The sequence below is a fragment of the Penicillium rubens genome (genome assembly GCF_028828025.1).
Source record: "Penicillium rubens strain IBT 27055 chromosome Unknown utg000002l_segment0_segment0, whole genome shotgun sequence".
Classification (NCBI taxonomy): domain Eukaryota; kingdom Fungi; phylum Ascomycota; class Eurotiomycetes; order Eurotiales; family Aspergillaceae; genus Penicillium; species Penicillium rubens.
In genome coordinates, this window is record NW_026890600.1 from 2,735,499 (window position 1) to 2,750,000 (window position 14,502).

At 47.9% G+C, this 14,502-nt stretch overlaps 5 protein-coding genes across 5 annotated transcripts; 1 reads left to right on the forward strand and 4 right to left on the reverse strand.

The window, feature by feature from the left end:
* Positions 1–150: 150 nt before the first annotated feature.
* N7525_003519 (thymidylate synthase) lies at positions 151–1,161 on the reverse strand (the record flags this gene model as incomplete). The annotated part of the gene is made up of 1 exon (XM_002559034.1): positions 151–1,161. One exon carries the CDS (start codon positions 1,159–1,161, stop codon positions 151–153), a length of 1,011 nt encoding a protein of 336 aa, XP_002559080.1.
* A 503-nt stretch (positions 1,162–1,664) lies between these two features.
* Positions 1,665–3,387, reverse strand: N7525_003520 (tRNA-ribosyltransferase family protein; the record flags this gene model as incomplete). Its single annotated transcript, XM_002559033.2, has 8 exons — positions 1,665–1,857; positions 1,908–2,095; positions 2,146–2,223; positions 2,278–2,335; positions 2,389–2,709; positions 2,769–2,852; positions 2,918–3,168; positions 3,241–3,387. 8 exons carry the CDS (start codon positions 3,385–3,387, stop codon positions 1,665–1,667), a joined length of 1,320 nt encoding a protein of 439 aa, XP_002559079.2.
* Positions 3,388–4,117: 730 nt separating this feature from the next.
* On the forward strand, positions 4,118–5,985 carry N7525_003521 (uncharacterized protein; the record flags this gene model as incomplete). The annotated part of the gene is made up of 8 exons (XM_061212734.1): positions 4,118–4,162; positions 4,241–4,373; positions 4,424–4,499; positions 4,554–4,635; positions 4,703–5,209; positions 5,267–5,436; positions 5,503–5,587; positions 5,659–5,985. 8 exons carry the CDS (start codon positions 4,118–4,120, stop codon positions 5,983–5,985), a joined length of 1,425 nt encoding a protein of 474 aa, XP_061069755.1.
* Positions 5,986–9,129: 3,144 nt separating this feature from the next.
* On the reverse strand, positions 9,130–9,846 carry N7525_003522 (uncharacterized protein; the record flags this gene model as incomplete). Its single annotated transcript, XM_061212735.1, has 3 exons — positions 9,130–9,347; positions 9,634–9,693; positions 9,777–9,846. The coding sequence occupies 3 exons, from the start codon at positions 9,844–9,846 to the stop codon at positions 9,130–9,132; spliced, it is 348 nt and encodes a 115-aa protein (XP_061069756.1).
* A 3,399-nt stretch (positions 9,847–13,245) lies between these two features.
* On the reverse strand, positions 13,246–14,409 carry N7525_003523 (uncharacterized protein; the record flags this gene model as incomplete). Its single annotated transcript, XM_061212736.1, has 1 exon — positions 13,246–14,409. The coding sequence occupies one exon, from the start codon at positions 14,407–14,409 to the stop codon at positions 13,246–13,248; it is 1,164 nt and encodes a 387-aa protein (XP_061069757.1).
* Between the last annotated feature and the right edge of the window lie 93 nt (positions 14,410–14,502).

Here is a 14,502-nt window from a genome sequence, read left to right on the forward strand (position 1 = left end):
AAGTGGATTTGCTGTACATGTAAGCTTGGAGTTCGAATGCATTGCTATTTTCTATTTCAAAATGTAGTGCTGTAGCATACATCACAGAATAATTGGTATCATACAAAATAATAACTCGGGCAGTGCCCGCAAATCAGAAATCTATATAAATCAAACGCTCATCTTCATTTTGATGATCTTGTGAGGCTTGTATCCAATGACCTCAAACTCATCCTCCTTCCAGCCGTCAACGACCGCGGCGCCCCGGTCATCACGCTTAATGCGCAACTCGGGAAACTCCGTTGGTTCTCGAACAAGCTGCTCATTAAGCGCATCGATGTGGTCAAGATAGACATGGGCATCGCCCATAGTGTGAATGAGAGTCCCGGGATGAAGATCCGCAGCGTGTGCAAGTATATGGGTGAGAAGAGCATAGGACGCGATATTAAAGGGCACGCCAAGACCCATATCACAAGAGCGCTGGTAGAGCACACAGGACAAGGTACCCTTCTCCGATGGACGGCCGGTCTTTTCATCGAGCTTCATGCCAGGCGGGAATGAGACGTAAAACTGGGCGAACATATGGCACGGGGGCAGGGCCATCTTCTTCAGATCAGCGGGGTTCCACGCGCTCATGATGATGCGGCGATCGAAAGGGTTGTGAATAAGCTTGTGCACAACATCTTTGAGCTGGTCGACACCTTGGCCGGAGTAATCCGTCTTGGCGTCGACATACTCGGCGCCAAAGTGCCGCCACTGGAATCCATACACGGGCCCTAGATCGCCTTCTTCGCGGTGGCCGAGGCCGGATTTATCCAGAAACTCGCGGCTTCCATTTCCATCCCAAATCTTAATCCCGGCTTCGGAGAGTGGGAGCGACGAGGTGCAGCCAGAGATAAACCAGAGTAGTTCGGCGAGCACGGCGCGTAGAAAGACTCGCTTCGTGGTGAGGAGGGGCAAGATGGGGATTGGCTCGCCACCTTCTGGGTTCGGCTTCGAGAGAGAGAAGCGTAACTGCGGTGGTGCAAAAATTGATTGTGTGCCAGTGCCAGTGCGGTCGGGTCTATGCTCGCCCTCGGAGAGGATTGTGCGTATCAAGTTGAGGTATTGGTGCTCTTCGTGCGAGAGGTCGTGTGGCGGCGAGGATGCCACTGGGGCTGAGGCGACCTGGTCTTGAGTCATGGTGTAGATGGATTAGTGAGAGACGGTCTATGAGGCTTCCCCTTGATATTTGACGGTAGAGAGACACTCAAAGTGTCAAGTAGACGATGGAGAGGGGGATCTTGGAGATCGGTGGGTCGCGCCGACGCGACACGCGGTCACGTGCTTGATTCGTATCTCATCGTGCGCCAATCTATTCAAGCAAATTATCCAATCCACTTTTAGTTAACTGTTATCTCCGTACTTGGGCATACGATATCACCCCTAAAGTATCAAAGTTAATGTCGGCATATACAACCATTTTTGAAGCCCATAGATTTCAACAAACCACCATAGGTAGGAACTTGCAAATAATTTCATGCCATTGATAATACTGCTGGGATTTTCAATGAATATTTGATGGGATCCAGTCTGTGTTCATTAACTGAACACCGCTGGAACTGATGCGCACGCTTTTCTATGGTATAAAATGAATCTTTCGTCATTTATTCCTTCGACAGTCATCAAAATCGGTGCTCATGCCGTCATGAATCTGCCAGCAAGTCCACCCCAACTCCCCGCAGAGCACCTACCGCCCACTCAGGGAACTTTGATTTATCGCCTCCATAGATATCGGAGAAGAATTTGCGAAGGAAAGCCGGATATTGGTCATCAATGATGGCTTGTCGGATTTTCCCCATCATGTTCAACATATAATGGACATTATGGATGGTCAAACTGGGAATCATTAGAACCAAAACAAGATATTGTGGTCAGTCCACACTTACAGATGAGCGCCGACAGTCTCTTTGGCTGTGATGTGGTGCATATATGCCCGCGTGAGCCCAAGACCACCTTGGTCAGTTGGACGACAGCAAATGCAGGTACAGCCCTCCTCAACTGGACGGAAGTCATCGGCGAACGATTTATGGCTTAATTTCAGGGTGCCAGAGGAGACGATTGCATCTCCGAAGCGCTGGTTCACGTCAGTATGGGGATAGAGCTGCAGGGTTTGTTGAGTCTTACTGCTGTCCGCGTCGGCCAAACGCAGTCAAACATATCTGCACCGAGAGCCACTGCTACGACAATATCCTCGGGATATCCCTAGCTTTCGTGATTAGTCAAGGCAGAATGACTAATTCAGTAACGCATCCATACCACGCCCATAACGTATCTGGGTTTATGTTCCGGGAGAATTTCAGTGCATGTATGCACTCTTTGGTTGGTCAGCTTTTTTGCTTTTCTTTTAGCGAAAGGAGAGGCACATACACTTTGCAGAACTCCTCCTTCGCCTCACCACCCGATAGACCTCCAATGGCGATTCCTGGAGTATCTCGCGCTACCATCTCTTCGCAGCACTGTTTCCGCAATTCGAGATCCAGACCACCCTGGATGATACAAAAGAGGTTTTGTCGCTCGGGGTATTTATGCTCTTCAATGCACCGATCGAGCCATCGCACAGAGCGGTCCATAGCCTCCTTGATGCGAGCATGATCTGGGGAAGTGGTTGCAATTACATCATCTAATTGCATGATAATATCAGATCCGATAGAATTTTGGAGGGCAATTGAGTGTTCGGGGGTCAGTAACCTGGCAAGAAGTCAGCATTTCGGATATCTAGCTAGACGGTTTACGGTAAAGCCACCTACATTGGCGAGCCATCGTGCGGGCTAAGGAACCGCACTCCTTCCTCTGTGACAGTCGCCAACTTAAGAAGCGACACCATCTGGAAACTGAGTAACAATATACCGGTTAGTAACATACTCTCGATGTGCGAGGGAAGGGAAGTATATCTTACCCTCCACTATCGGTCAAGAGATTCCGGTCCCAGCCTTGTAACTTATGCGCTCCGCCCACTGCATCTAGTACCGCCTGACCGGGTTTCAGACCTAAGTGATATGTATTATTCAAGCACAGCATGCATCCCGTCTCTCGCAGCTGGTCGTATGTTAGGCCCTTTAAAGATGCCTGTGTCGCGACGGGCATGAAGATCGGCAGAGGCACTGAGCCATGAGGCAGGTGGAGGGTGCTGGCACGGGCCTTAGTTGTCTATTTGTAACCATAACACGCATCAGGTATATGTTACTGTAGGTTTTAGAATGGCATGCCACAAGGACGTACCGAGCATTTGGCATGGCGATCAAATGTCAATGCGGAGGGCATCGGTTTGCGGGTGGGAGCGGCGGTAGTCGACATAGTCGCGATCGATATGGATAGAGAATATGATGTTTTAGCGAGGCGCCTGGCTAGCAAACGGTGGCATAGCATGGGGAGGGGTGATCAAGTGTTTGCGATGCAATCAGGAACACTTTTATCTGATAAGCTGTTTGTCTGGTTTGCATCGTGAGGCTCAGTTTTGCTTTTATACACGCGCTCAGTTACCTAGGTAGTTACATTGTTTCCATACTTTTGAACTCTCTTGTATGAGAAGTCCTTCAATGCTCCATGATTCCAACGTCGGGGATAATTTTGCCTTTGGTTGAGACTCAACACTGCCATTGAATTTTGTGGCTCTCCGATAAAACCCAACCCATAACCTGCAAACTACTCCGTACATATATATACAACGATTATTCAATACTTGTAATGTGAATGATGTCCATGCTTGTTGTTAGCAATGTTTTTTATGTTGATTCATTTTGAGGATCCCAGACGATCCCAGACGTCCCCAAGATCTCGATGCGGAGATCCGGGGAAACCCCAATTCAGGGGTAACAAGAGACGATAATCAAATTCCAACCAAATATGTATAAATCGTTGTCTTGGACTAAGAAACAAGCCCTCCAACATTAGATGTAGCCCCGAAATCGGATCTCCCAAATATCCCAATGCCGGTGTGGCATCGGAGGAATGGCGAGTCGCCCTAGTGCGGGGGACATCAACCCGAGGAGCTAAAATCACACGGGGAAAAAAACAAGTAAAAAAAAATAAAAAAAAAAGAGACGGGTCTCTTCTGATTTTATTATTCCTGACACGACTCTTTTGTACTTGCTTAAATATGGCAACCGAAAAGTACATGCCAGATGTTGAACAACCTTTGGAGGTATCTTCTTTCCCTTCCCCCTTGTCATAGAACCAACTGATTTTGCGGTGTGCGAGCTTAAGACTGACAGTATTGCAGCTGGCCAGCCCTGATGTTGTCGACGATGGTCTCAACGGACGTGAAAAGGCCTTGGTCTGGAAACAAGATCTACGCATCATTCCCTTGTGCGCTGCAATTTACTTGCTTTGTTATCTCGATCGCTCTAACATCGGTGTGTTTCCGGCCCCCAATATTGGATAGATTTGAAGCTGAAATATCTAGGCAATGCCAAAATTTTGAATTCGGATACTGGCAATGATCTTCTCTCGGAGACTAATATGACATCGTATCAGTACACGTGAGTCGCAACCATTAATTGACCGCGACAATCCAAAGCGCTGATGTACAAAAGGATCGCACTCATGGTATTTCTGATCGCGTATGCATTGTTCGAAGTCCCGTCAAACTACTTCCTGAAGAAGCTCCGTCCAAGTGTACGTCTAAACCAATCCAAGCACATCATCCATTCCCATTTATTACAATTCCATTAACAAACACCAGCGCTGGATTGCCTTCCTCATGCTATCTTGGGGTGCAACAACAATGGGTCTCGGCGGCGTCCATAACTACGCCCAAGTAACAGGACTTCGCTTTCTCCTCGGTGTAATGGAAGCTGGCCTCTTCCCCGGCTTCGTATACTACCTTACATTCTGGTACCGCAACTCCGAGCGATCGATTCGTGTAGCCCTGATCCTCGCCTCGGCAACACTAGCTGGGGCATTTGGTGGTGCTATTGCCTTTGGTGTGGGCCATATGAATGGCGTCCATGGGCTTTCCGCTTGGAGATGGCTGTTTATCATCGAGGGGGCCCCATCGTGCGCGTCTGCTGTTTTGGTCTGGTTTGTGTTGCCAGATTACCCGGAGACTGCTAGTTGGCTTACTGCCGAGGAGAAGGAACTTGCTGCGCAGAGGTTGATTTTGGAAGGATCTAAAGGTTCTGCTCATGCTATGTCTTGGGAGGATGCTAAGGCTACGCTGACGGATTGGAGATTGTACGCTCATTATGCGGTACGTTTTCTGTGCCTTTTTCTCCTGTCAATTCCTGGAAGACTAATCACCCAAAAGGTATACTTTGGCATCTCAACGCCATTCTCAAGTCTCTCCCTTTTTACGCCTGCCATCACCGCTGGCCTGGGATACTCTGATCTCCGTGCTCAATTGATGACCGTGCCTCCGTACGCGGTGGCTTATGTCGTGACTATAGCTGTGGCCTGGTCCGCGGACTACTTCAACAGGTAATTTTTCCTCTTCTTCTTCTTTGAAGAATAGCAAGTCGCTAACCTGATACCAATAATCTACAGCCGTGGTCTCCATTCAGCCATATTCTCTTTCGTTGGGGCAATGGGCTTCCTCGCCTCTGCAGTTCTCCCCGCCAGTGCATATTTAGTAAGTCACTCGATCCACCATCTCAAGTGTGCACCAAGCCGATGAGCGTCATCAACTAACCCAAACCCCAGAGCCGCTACGGATGTCTCATAGTCGCGGCCAGCGGTGCCTTTGCCTGCATCCCACCTCTACTAGGCTGGCTATCCTCTAATATTAGCTCAACCGCTGGTGCAGGGCTCGCAATAGCACTCAACGTATCATTCGGCGCACCGGGTCAGATTGTCGGCGTCTGGATCTACAAAAGCAACGAAGCAAAAATCGGATATCCAACCGGACATTGGACAAATGCGGCATTGCTTTTCTTTGTGACAGCCGGTTGCATTCTATTGAGACTCTACTATGGGTGGCGCAATCGCCGTGGAGATGGGGCAAGAGATGGAAAGAGCTTTGCGTATTAGTTAGTAGGTCTGGAGTATTGTTATTGTGGTGAAAGTTGATAGGAATCAGTTCACGAGCTGCGGGGTGTACATGTCGTATACGATTGCATGCATCTGAGTCATAAAATAGATAGACACTGAAGTAACTAATTTTAATGACAAATTATCACAAATTATAGATTCTCGATAATTTGTACGGAGTACGGAGTACATATAGCAAATGGATAACTTCAACTCCACCATCTACATAATGCACGAAGTGAAGCGCAAGGTTTAGATCTGTATTGTACATGTCGGCTGAGTCTCCAATGTCCCCTTGCCTACATTTCCGGATTCGAGACATATTCCAGACCCATTTGGGCCCTATATACTATAGTCAATAATATCGTAGCTACTCAATCAACTAAAAAAAATTGAAATATGAAAGAAATTGAAATATGAAAGAAATTGAAATATGAAAGAAATTGAAATATTCGACGCCATTTCCCAACCCTCCAGATCTAGCAGCACCCGCCGCTACCATCCACCATCTCCACCTCCAGCAATAACAGCGGCACTTTGACGTGCACGACGCTTCTTTTTATTTTTATATGCTTCGTAATCCTTGTTGTATGTGTGCTGGCTGTAGGCGTCATGGCCGTAGTATACGCGCGCGAGGAGCAGAAACACATGATGATATTTGGGTGGAAGGGACTGTTTGGAATGAAATAGATGGGAGTTTGGTGCTTTGAATTTCTCGGATATTTTAGACAAGTGATTGGTTTGAGGTAGATTGTAGTTGGTTGGCTATGGCAATGGAATATTTAATTATATAGTGTTCTAACGCCAGGTCTTCAAACGATTTGGCGTCTTAGATAGCTTGGTGTTCACTTCTGTCTCGTATAAGTCGATCGACATAACCACCGCCCGAGGAAGGCGGAGTACAAATATGGCTGATCGACATTTGTCGGAAACCACCCACATCAAGCAGGAGTCTTGGCGATCACTCTTTAAATGGTCCATATAATGTGCAGTTGTAGATGGTTACATACCGAACATAATGTTAGCCCTAAATACTGACAAAATCTATTGTTAGGTGCATTCCTACCACCTCGAGTTCATACGCCTGCAATGAGTTGGTCAAAATAGACAATTAGAGTTGTTGGTTATTAGAGTTCAGCGTTCCATGGTTCAGTCCAAAGTAACTGACCAACATCCAACGTCGAGTCTACAACGTACTTTTGTTGGAATATATGCCTCGCGACATGAAGCGATCAATATTAATATTCTGTCTTTAATGTATTTGATCCGTTTCAGCCAAAAGTCAACATCGGTCATTTGGAATGCTGCCCAACTCGGCCGCTATGCATCGGAAATTAATGTTTTTGCTAGACACATGGCCAACGCCGTGCTACCCGGCGGATGTGAAAGTTCGGCCGGGAGGCCAATGCGGCAAGAACCCGCGATGATCAACAGTACCTCAAACAAGGGTAAACATGTACGACACCCTTTCCTACAAAGGGGCGAGTCTCGCCTGGCCGGTGGTGGTTATATACCATGGATCCATTAGTATATCCGTCATGGTTGTTTTCTAAAGAAGGATTCACCCATATAAGTGCTGTCGATAGATATTCTGTAATCGTATAATAAGAAACAAAAGAGAACAATCTGATAGAAACCAAACCCCGACCATTATAGTCCCAAGTCCAGTACCATCCATATATGATACCAACGTAATAAATAACCTCGGTGCAGTTCCGTGTCCGAACTTGCAAAACCCAATACAGCCTAACAAGAGACAACAGGTACCAAAGAAACTCCCTCTGCCAGGCGCAGACACCCGATCTGAATCAAGGAAAGACAAAGCAAAGCAAAACGTATCGAGTAATCCGTAAATCAAATCCAAATTCTAGACAAGTAGATGCCCGGGAAACAAAAAGTTTTGTCCCCTCTTAATCTGGCAGCCTTGCTTGTGACCTTTTGTTCCAAATTGCGTCCTATCGCCATATTTGCCATGTCGCATCGCGCTTGAAGTTGGGACGAGTCACTTTGCATCTGCGGTGGCACAGACACACACGCATTTTTCCAGAGCTCCAGGGCTAATGAAGCAACAGGGAGCAGCATCATTTGTGATAGTGTCACCCTGGACTTGTCAACAATGCCACAAGTATAATTGCCATCCGAACTGCGCATCAGCGAGCAGCAATTGAAAATTGTCCGGGTATGACATCAAACCCGCCCGAGCATGACAAGTCATATGTTCTCGAAGGGACAAGCAGCAGTCACTTGACACAATGCATGAGACCCGAGCCCCTCGGCTCTCATCAAATGGTAGTAAGGGTCTGGCCCAACTTCGGGTTTTGGCTCAAGGCAGACAGCGCAGCAAAAGCAGAGACGAATCAAACTCAAAAGGCGACCTGTACGAACCCGAATCGGGGAGACAGAAATAATCTTGCTTACAGAAAAACGTATGTGGGGGGAGGGACGCTAAAAAGAGCCAACAGGGAGTCCGGTTCGCGATGCATCACACGAGGCCTGGCGACATCCGGACACCGTATCATGTACCTGAGCCGTCTGGACCTCGGGTGTGGTGTGTCACGACTGGTGCTGAGGTTTCACAAATGCGAAACAAAGTAGTGACCTGCATTTGGAAGTGGTCATCCGGGGCAGGGTTGCTGCATGGTGCATTTTTCGTTTTTTTATTTTGTTTTGTCCATCTTTCTGGTGTCGGGAATTATTCCACCAGAGCCCATGACATGGACTCTGCATTGTAGTGAGCCATTGTGGGCAAGACTTGCAGAAACCGGGAAGACGTGGTTGTCGACGAGGGATAGTGCATGCATCAGCGTGACCGAGAAAAGGATGTCGACACGAGAAAGAAGTGGGAGGAGAGCAGTGCGGTGAAGGAGATATGCGTTTTTTTCCTGCAGTCAAGAACGCAAGTGAGAGAGCAGCACGACAACAAATGTATGTGGTTTTGTATCGGATAGGACTTGTGGATCCCCGAGGGCCCTTCACAACAGGTGGAAAACAAACCAGAACAAGCACCCACCACACAAGAAATGAAGAGCAACAGAGTTCAGGATCAACGTCAGAATTATGAACCCAAAAAATTGATAAAAACACAAGAAGGGAAGAGAATGCCGCCCAAGACTAGAAGGAAATATTTGAGATATGAGAATACGATCAGAACCCAGCTCCGCGACCATAGCCGGACGACGTTGCCTGCGGGAATAGCTGACCCTGGTAGACAGTAGCAGCCCGGGGCTGCTGGTTCAGGGTCTTGAGGGCAACCTCGGCCGCATCCTCTCTGGCGTTGTTGATAAACTGACCGTCATACCAGTAACGAGCGGCGATGTTCTGGCCCTGGACGGTGACGGTGCTGGACCAAGCAGTGCGACCTCCTGCAATTCCGAGGAAAAAGTAATTAGCTTTCTGCTGTCAAAAGCTCGGAAACTAAAAGTCGGTGTACAAGTGAAGGGGGGCATTTTTGTGTGTCTTTTTCTGCAAGACTCCACTCCTTCCTGCAATGCCCACCCACGAGACACATAGCGGTGGATAGAGGCACGCTGTATCCGTGCGTATTGAATCGGGGAATAAGAGGGAAAACAAAATAATCTGGTTCTGCAGCTTGGAAGACGGTGGATGGAGACTGAGGGGGAGGAGGAGGATTGGAAATCGGGTAAGTACCTCGCCGATCGGAGACAATGTTGAAGACAGGAGGAGACTGCTTGTTGCGTGTGCAATGATCTGGAGGTGGTTAGTCGGTTATTCTTGTCATTTGGGAGGAATTCGAGGCCGCTGAGGCTTGACCACGCATTCCAACGGCTTACCCTGGAGCTGGTCCTGCCAGCTGGGCCGGCTGCCAACACTATTCCCTTGGGGGCTGGTAGTATACGACATGGTTGGTTCGTAGAGAGATAGGGCGGCAGGGGAGCTGTTAAGTTTTGCAATTGAGGTGGTATGAAGTGGGATTGAAGGTGGGGAGGATATGAGTCCACGATGCCTGGTAATAACCTAATTGAGGATGAAGATCAAAAGAGTAAAAAAGAAGACGAACTTCAAGGGGAAGCCACAAGATATAGAAGAAAGAACAGGATCAGATGAGCTCAATTGGACCAGTTGGGATCTCTAGAGATCTTCTTAAATGTATTTTTCAATGACCATCAAACGAAGACGACATGGGGAGCGGGGAGCCATATAAACAGTGGGCCATATCTTCAAGGCCAGGAAAGAAGACCCCGTGGTTTTTTTCCCTGTATTTTTTATTTTATTTTAGTATTTCTTTTTCCCGTATATTTCTTTAAAAATTCTTTTTATTTCCCCCCTGTGAACAAACAGGAGCCTAACCGTCAAACCTAACGGAGGGGGCTTATGCATGTCGATGTGGACATGGCACAGCGTCAGCCAAATCCCCCCCTTCGTTATCCACCAGTCAAGGGGCGTAGACGAAGAGTATGCGGATCATTTTGAGGCTGCAACCTGGAACGGCCCGGCGCACGCCGACTAAGCAAAAAACAGCCCTTGAAGAAACGCTAGACAGCATATAAGGGCTAAGGAAGGAAGAGGGACAAACCGGATGGCTCCCAAGTTAGTTCCCACTACATGACAGACACAGAGATATTGGCTAATTCTCCTAGGATCCGGAATAAATGGCACCTTTTTCGGAAGAACGATGGACGCGGATTGGATGAGAAAGGTGAACAAGTCAGAGAACCCCACGTTGGGTTTTCCTTTTGGATTTGCATGCGATTTCCATTTTGATTTCCATTCATTTTGCTTTTTCCTTTTTTCCCTCTCTCGCCTCACTTGAGCACAAGTACTTTAAGGGCAAATAAATAAATAAATAAATAAATAAATAAATAAATAAATAAATAAATAAATAAATAAATAAATAAATAAATAAATAAATAAATAAATAAATAAATAAATAAATAAATAAATAAATAATAAAGGAAATGAAAAGGAAAACATTATAATCTGGCAAGGTTAGTGCGCATGGACTTGAACCGTATCGGCGGAACGGCGGGCTTCTGGAACAACCACGAGGGACTGCATGAGGGGTATAGAGCCGTAGGTGATCTCTGCCCAAAAAGCGGAGCCCATGGCCACAGCGTCAGTGTCATAGCTTTTATTGTTTAATCGTTTTTAGGTCTTAGAGAATGTGGAGGATGCCCGAAATGTAGATTCAACCCCGAAGTTGGGCCGCGCTGGAAAGCGTTGCCAGCTCATCAGTATGGATGGGATCATGATAATTTCGGAGAAGTCAACTTCCACACCTTGTTGACTCGGAAGGAATTGCTGGGCACTCCCAAAAGCCACAGACCGGGCCGCCCTGCATGAACAGTTGCTGTCAGGCCCAGGATCAACACAGTATAGTAAAAAAAGAAAGAAAGAAAAAGGGAAAAAAGGACAAAGCGATGGAATGAGGCGAGATGGGCGGCATTGCCGTCGGAGAAACTTAACAAAGGCGGAGGGCATGTGTTGCAGAGATCTCTAACAAAGATACAGCCAAGAGCCCCTAGTTCCATTTCATGTTGTCGGCTAGGCCCGTCCGGTTAACCGCCTGATGTGCAGAGACCCCATAGAAGGGAATTTATGGATAAGTTCACTTGTTATTGTTCAGAGACAATTCAAATATCCCAATCGGAGTGAATGGGGCTTCGCTTTCGCAGAGAAGCGTTGGGCATTCATGCAGAGTTGACAATATCCTCAACCATGGTTCTCAGTAATGCGGCTAATATCGAATATGCACGAAACACGTAGAGAAACAGCCGATGGTCGACAGGGGACTAGGCCAGCACACTATAGAGCGCTAAGATATTGGGAAAAGAAAATGAATCAGGGGCTTGCCCCGCACCAATCTTGATCTGTCGAAGTACATCCATCTATCGATGTATGCTGCGCAGTAGACTACATAAGTACCACATACAAAGTTGGTACCTACAGTAGTAGATGTAGTAGACCAGTATACTGGCATACTAAGAATACATTCAAACTTGTCGTATTGGCTATTTCTTGAATTTCCATAAGGCAGCAAGGCCAGGGGTATCCTTTGGGCTGTTACTTGCGCTAAATACAAAAGATTCATCCAGAGCCAATCGATCATGAGCCCTAAACAATAGTCAATAGTACTGACATTTCTTCATACGGTACACTAGTTAATTTATTTTTGGCTCCGTTGCATGAGGAAAATCTTCGAGTAGGGTGTACATGCATTTGGATTAGGGCAATAGGTCAAAGATCAATAGGTCAATAGAGCACGAGACGTCTAGCTCGAGACTCGAACCATGGTTCGTGGAGTAGACTAGCTCTAGCTCAAAAACGGAACCATGGTTCAGCTTCGAGCGGTCAGACTCTACGTGGTAGGTATGCAACGCCAGCATAGCAACCCTCGGGAGGGATATGAGACGAAATTGCAAGCTATCATTCTCATTTCCAGTTTATGCAATATGAAAAATGCCCAAATCTGCAAGCCTGCTTGGTTCCCTGTCAGATCCGTATTAGAGGATCATCCGGAATCAGGCTGCTCGAGTCCCCGGAGTTCCGCTAAAACCAAGATGACTCATGTCAATGAACAACAGGTACGAGGGTGAAAAAGGATGAAGGATCAAAAAGCCACACAATAAAATGGTACAAGAAGAAGAAGCTAACCTAGAACAAGAACGGCAAGACATTCATATCCCGCGTCATTCACATCATTAAGTCATTAGAGGCAACATCAAGCCCCGTGTGCCATAATACCCCGACTAATGCAGGACCAACTCATCCATCTAGTCCATCTCATAATAAAGGATCCTTGTCTGGTCTTGAAGTCGAGAGCCCCTGTGTCGTTTAGGCGGATCCTCTCCGCTGGAGTACCTGGCCGATCAGGCGCCGAGGGCCCATGCGCTCCAGGCTTTTTACTAGCGAGTGCTGAGCGGGCAGGATCCAAGATGGACGTCGCTCGTGATGCCAGCGACGACGGATGCAGTCGTCAACTAGCGCAACTATCCCTGTTGCGACAATCACACTGAAAAAAAGCGAACCGATTCATCAGCCTCATGCTTTATCATCACTTTGTGCAAGGGTGCTATGGTGCATTACGCATGGCGCATGCGTTGGTGCATTGTACACGAACCATACGCCCCCTCATATGAACCACAGAAAAGAAAAAGAGAGACCAAAAAGAGGGGGAATAAACAACCAAAAAAAAAAAAAAAAAAAAGCAAATAGAATCAAGAACAGATCCAGATTCAGAGCTAGCACCAGAGGACAAAACTAGCCAGCTAGTTGAGGGGTAGAGCAGGGATTCAGCATAACTTACTCGGCAACATCAGGCATCGTCTTGTAGACTTCAGGATCACTGATCCACAACGAAGAAGGGGGCACCCAACCCCCTTTACTCTCCTCTTCAACAACCTCCAACGGCGCCAACGTATCCGGCACCAAATGCGCAATAGCCTTGGAAGTGCGCGTGTCAACCAAGAAATAAGACACCTCATGTAGATCACCCTCTTTGCGGACCTCCCTCCGCCACTGGTACTTCGTGGACCAATACTCGAACTCGTATTTTTTGGTTGATCCAGGCCCTTTGCGGCGCAGCTCGACATGCGCATAATTCGAGAATTCGAGCAAGATCGCCTCACCCAGTATCGGCAAAGCGCCCTGTCCTTCCTTTTCCAACCCACCCTCCTCAGTCGTCCCCTTATCTACCTCTTCTCCCGCAGCATGTCCGCAACAAGCCGCAAGCCCAGAATCCTGCCTCTTCAGCTCCCCATTCTGCAGACAATGGCCACCGGCCGAACCAGGCCTTAACCCAGCAAAAACACTACTCCATGAGGTGCGCAGCGCAGGCCTTCGCTCATGAGCAGGCACCACCTCCCGCCTTGCAGAATGGCACACCTCGCGCCCCGAGTCGCGGCAATACCGCCGGAGTGAGAACTTCCGTGAGAAAAGGTCGTACATGCGAAGGTGGAAGAGGATGACATCGCGATGAGAGCCGTCGCGGAGGTGGACGGGCGTGTCGACGCGCAGGTTCATGTTGCCGTCGATGGTTGCATCGTCGTGGCGGATGAGCAGTCGCCGCGAAGAGGGGAAGAGAGGCGCGAATGATGAAGGTGTTGATGGAATTGCGTCTAGTGGGTAGAATTCTTGCCGCTCATTTACCCAGTAGCGGTCTTCGTGGGGGCTGGAGGCCTCGATTGCTTGGGGCTCTGGGTCGAGCTCAGCTGTGGAGTATGTTGTTGAGGCGTAGGTTGAGGTTGAGGCGCGGGGATGTGGCTCGCGGCACTCGTAATTTACTTCGGCTTCAGTTCCAACTTCGGATCTGTAGGTGTGTTTTCGGCTGGCTGGATTGGCTGCCCAGTCTCCTTTGGGTGGCTTGGGGGCTATTCGGTCACTGTGGATTGTTGCTGCCGTGCTTTTTGAGCACGAGCTGTCTGTCGAGCTGTAGCTACCGGCTTGACAGGATTTATAGGAGCCCATGATGGTTGTGTGATGTTGACTTGGGTTATAGGTGTATGTGTTCCACTGATCTACAGCGAAGTAGGCGAAGAATGGTAGAATAAGTGGACATAA